The sequence below is a fragment of the Echinops telfairi genome, unplaced genomic scaffold (genome assembly GCF_000313985.2).
Source record: "Echinops telfairi isolate 266 unplaced genomic scaffold, ASM31398v2 ScPeMD7_3533;HRSCAF=4204_0, whole genome shotgun sequence".
NCBI lineage: Eukaryota > Metazoa > Chordata > Mammalia > Afrosoricida > Tenrecidae > Echinops > Echinops telfairi.
The window spans coordinates 25,450,184-25,453,279 of NW_022107431.1; the positions used below are offsets into that span (position 1 = coordinate 25,450,184).

At 41.8% G+C, this 3,096-nt stretch overlaps 1 protein-coding gene across 1 annotated transcript in view; it reads right to left on the reverse strand.

Annotated features, from left to right (window-relative positions):
* Positions 1-3,096, reverse strand: part of LTV1 (LTV1 ribosome biogenesis factor) — a 21,660-nt gene that overhangs the window by 7,951 nt on the left and 10,613 nt on the right. Inside the window, exons 5-6 of the mRNA XM_045294486.1 lie at positions 1,179-1,320; positions 608-869 (exon numbers count right to left, since the gene is read on the reverse strand). Of these exons, the coding sequence (XP_045150421.1) occupies positions 608-869; positions 1,179-1,320 (404 nt within the window). The remainder of the gene's footprint in view (positions 1-607; positions 870-1,178; positions 1,321-3,096) is intronic.

Consider the following 3,096-nt stretch of genomic DNA (forward strand, 5'->3'; position numbering starts at 1 on the left):
TGTACTCAAACGATGACCAGAATGGGAACAATTAAGGATTGAAGTCCTCAGAAAAGGAGTGGTGATCCTTTTTAAGGATGCCTAAAGTGGGAGCTGGGATTACTGTCAGTACTGTGGCACACCAATCCGTACACTCAACAGCCATCTTTGAACCGGGTACTATTGTTTCAGACTCTGCTGGTCCAGAAAGTTGGTTGCTATGCAATGTAAATGCTGCCCTTGTTTTCTAAGAGGGAGACCAGTGTCTAACAGGGCACGGAGCTGCAATTTCCCCATTCTTTTATACCCCCAGTTTACAAATCTTGGTGTTCAGATTTTGCTTTTGTGGAATGGTCAGTTCCAAAGCCCTGGTCAAAAGCAGCTCATAATCAGTATGTCCGGACGCTAAAAGGAAAATCCAGAAGCCTGGGTAGCGAACTCTTTTGATGGCACGTTACTTCTAAAAGGACAACTCCGATGGTGTTTGTGAAGAGAAAGGCTGTTCCAATACTGACAGTTTATTAGTAGTATTATTTTTCTAATTCTGGAAGTTTTAAGGTTTGGTTACAAGCACATGTAAAAACTTGCTGGGAGCCAGTATCAGAAGTTCCCTATTCCGGGCCCTTACCTGCTCAAACCGATCATCGTGTAGGGTCAGCTGTTCATTTCTCCTCATGACTGAGGAAGTGATGGAATAATCTGTGAAGCGACTTTTGGTTTCCTCTTCCCAGAACAAGTTCTTTTCTAAAGCGCCATCGAGTTTGCCCGAGACAGACATATCATCTTCGGATGACAGTGTTCCTTGAGAGTCAGCGTAATCATGGTCACTACCATTTCTGTCCTCATCATCCACATCTTCCCACTCACTGTCATCTTCAGCCTCGGCATTACTAAAGGTACAGATAGAAATAAATGGTTAAAACCTCCCCAGACACCAACACAAACACGGGACAGGGAAATACAATGGGTTTTGGAGGCAGGAATGGTAATGCTAATCAATCTACCTAGACTGGTAAGAAAGCCATGAGATGGCAAACTGAAACAGGACTTTACCCTCCAACTCTCAATGGCTTATAAAGAAAGCCTTGAATCTTACATTTTCTACTCTAAAATATAACAATCCTCTGAAGTATTTTTGAAAGGTGTCTCCCAGCTGTAATTAAGACCCCAAAGAAGTAAGGGATCATTTCCACACTTACTATATACCCACTCCCTCTTTCTCTCCTGTTGGCTTGTTGGCCTGAAGAATAAAATCATCTTCCAGCACATTATCTGGATTGTCAAAGTCAAAATCATCGTCAAGAGCGGCAACAATGTCAGGGTCAAAGTCCAGCCTAGGACCTAGAAAGAAGACAAAACGCTGAGCAACAATTTCCAAGAGAGTTATGATTCAATTATTTAACATAATCTGAGTACCTAAGTTTGGGGATAAAAGAATGATTACAAACTCGAAGTGGAGGAATAGAAAGAGAACAGAATAACTGTAAGGCAATGAAGAAAATATCTCTTTCAAGACCCAAGACTCACTGCCACAGAGTCAATGGTGACTCACGGCGACCCTATAGGGCATGGTAGAACCGCCCCATGAAGACCCTATAGGGCACGGTAGAACCGCCCCGTGAAGACCCTATAGGGCATGGTAGAACTGCCCTGTGAATTTCTAAGAGAGTATCTGTTCATAGGAGTAGATAGCCCTTTCTCTCTTGGAATGCCTGTTGGTTTTGAACTGTTGACTTTGTGGATTGCAGCCCAATGTGTAACCACTGTGCTACCAGGGCTCCTTTCAAGACCCAAGGCTCCCTGATAAAAACAGTTCAGATCTGCGACACTACATTTTGTCTACTTCGCAAATATCAAAGCTTTCAGCTGCAAAAAGAATTTGGGCTTTAATTCACCTGTTAGGAATAACTTAAATGAATTACCCATAGACTGTTAAAAACTTCGTCTTATTTCTGACAATGAGATTTTAATAATTTCCAGCTATGCTACGCCACCTATAAGAATACTGAGAACCCAAGTAAATCTTCTTCTCAAGTTCACTCTCATAATCGGACATGGCTCCCGAGCTCCTTCACACACGGCCACTACTTCACTCTCTGGTCACATTTCATATGAGTCCTGCCTCTCCTTTTAAGCATGCTGAAATGTGTGGTTTCCTGTATTTAGTGTTTTCTTGCCTTTTTAAAAATAGTTTCTTACCTGGAATATCCTTTCTTCCCCAAATTACCTGGCTCATTTCTGCTTAAGAGATCAACACAGACATCACTTTCTCCAGGGAACTTTGCCCAAATCCAAGACCTGGGCTACTATGTACTCATCTGTTATCACAATTTCCCATTTATTGTGTACTTCCTGCCACCCCAAATAAAACCCCATTACTATGGGTGTCAATTCCAATCCAGAGGGAGCCTTCAGAGTAGAAATGCACCTAAAGGTTCCTAAGGCTGAAATCTTTACAGGAGCAGAAATCCTCATCTTTCTCCCACAGAGCAGCTGATGGATTTGAACTGGCGACCTTGTGGTTAGACCAGCATGTAAACCACTATGCCACCAGGCTTTCTCCAACCGACTACACTCAGGGACTATTTTATTCCATTTAAACTGAGCATCCTGCCTTATCACTGCAGCTCAAAGCCCTGTGTAGAACGAATTAATGAAAGAAGCCTATATGGCAATTATCATTAATAACTAAAGCAATTAGGGGCAAATGCCAAGCATCACTTCTGTGAACTTGGGTGTTTGCTCTAAAATACCGTTGCTATCAAACACACAAAAATACACATAATTTCTTTGTATCTGAAGTACATGGTACCACAGATGTCTATAACGTACTCCTACACTCCTGGGAGATATTTTGCAGACAAATACGTCATTTTCCAGATTGCCCTGTGCGTACAGAAGACTAGCTCAGTATTGTAGCCTTTGTGAGGAGAAAGTGAAGTAGAAGGTACAATTCCTCTAACAGATCACGAAAAATAACTTTCCTGGTCTTCCTCCCCCCCAACAGAAACTCTCCAGACGAAGACCTTGATGGCAATACTACAAAAAGATAATCACCATACTTTAAGGACTGAAAAGTTCTACTTCATTATTATGTGCTTTCTTTTTTTTTTTTTT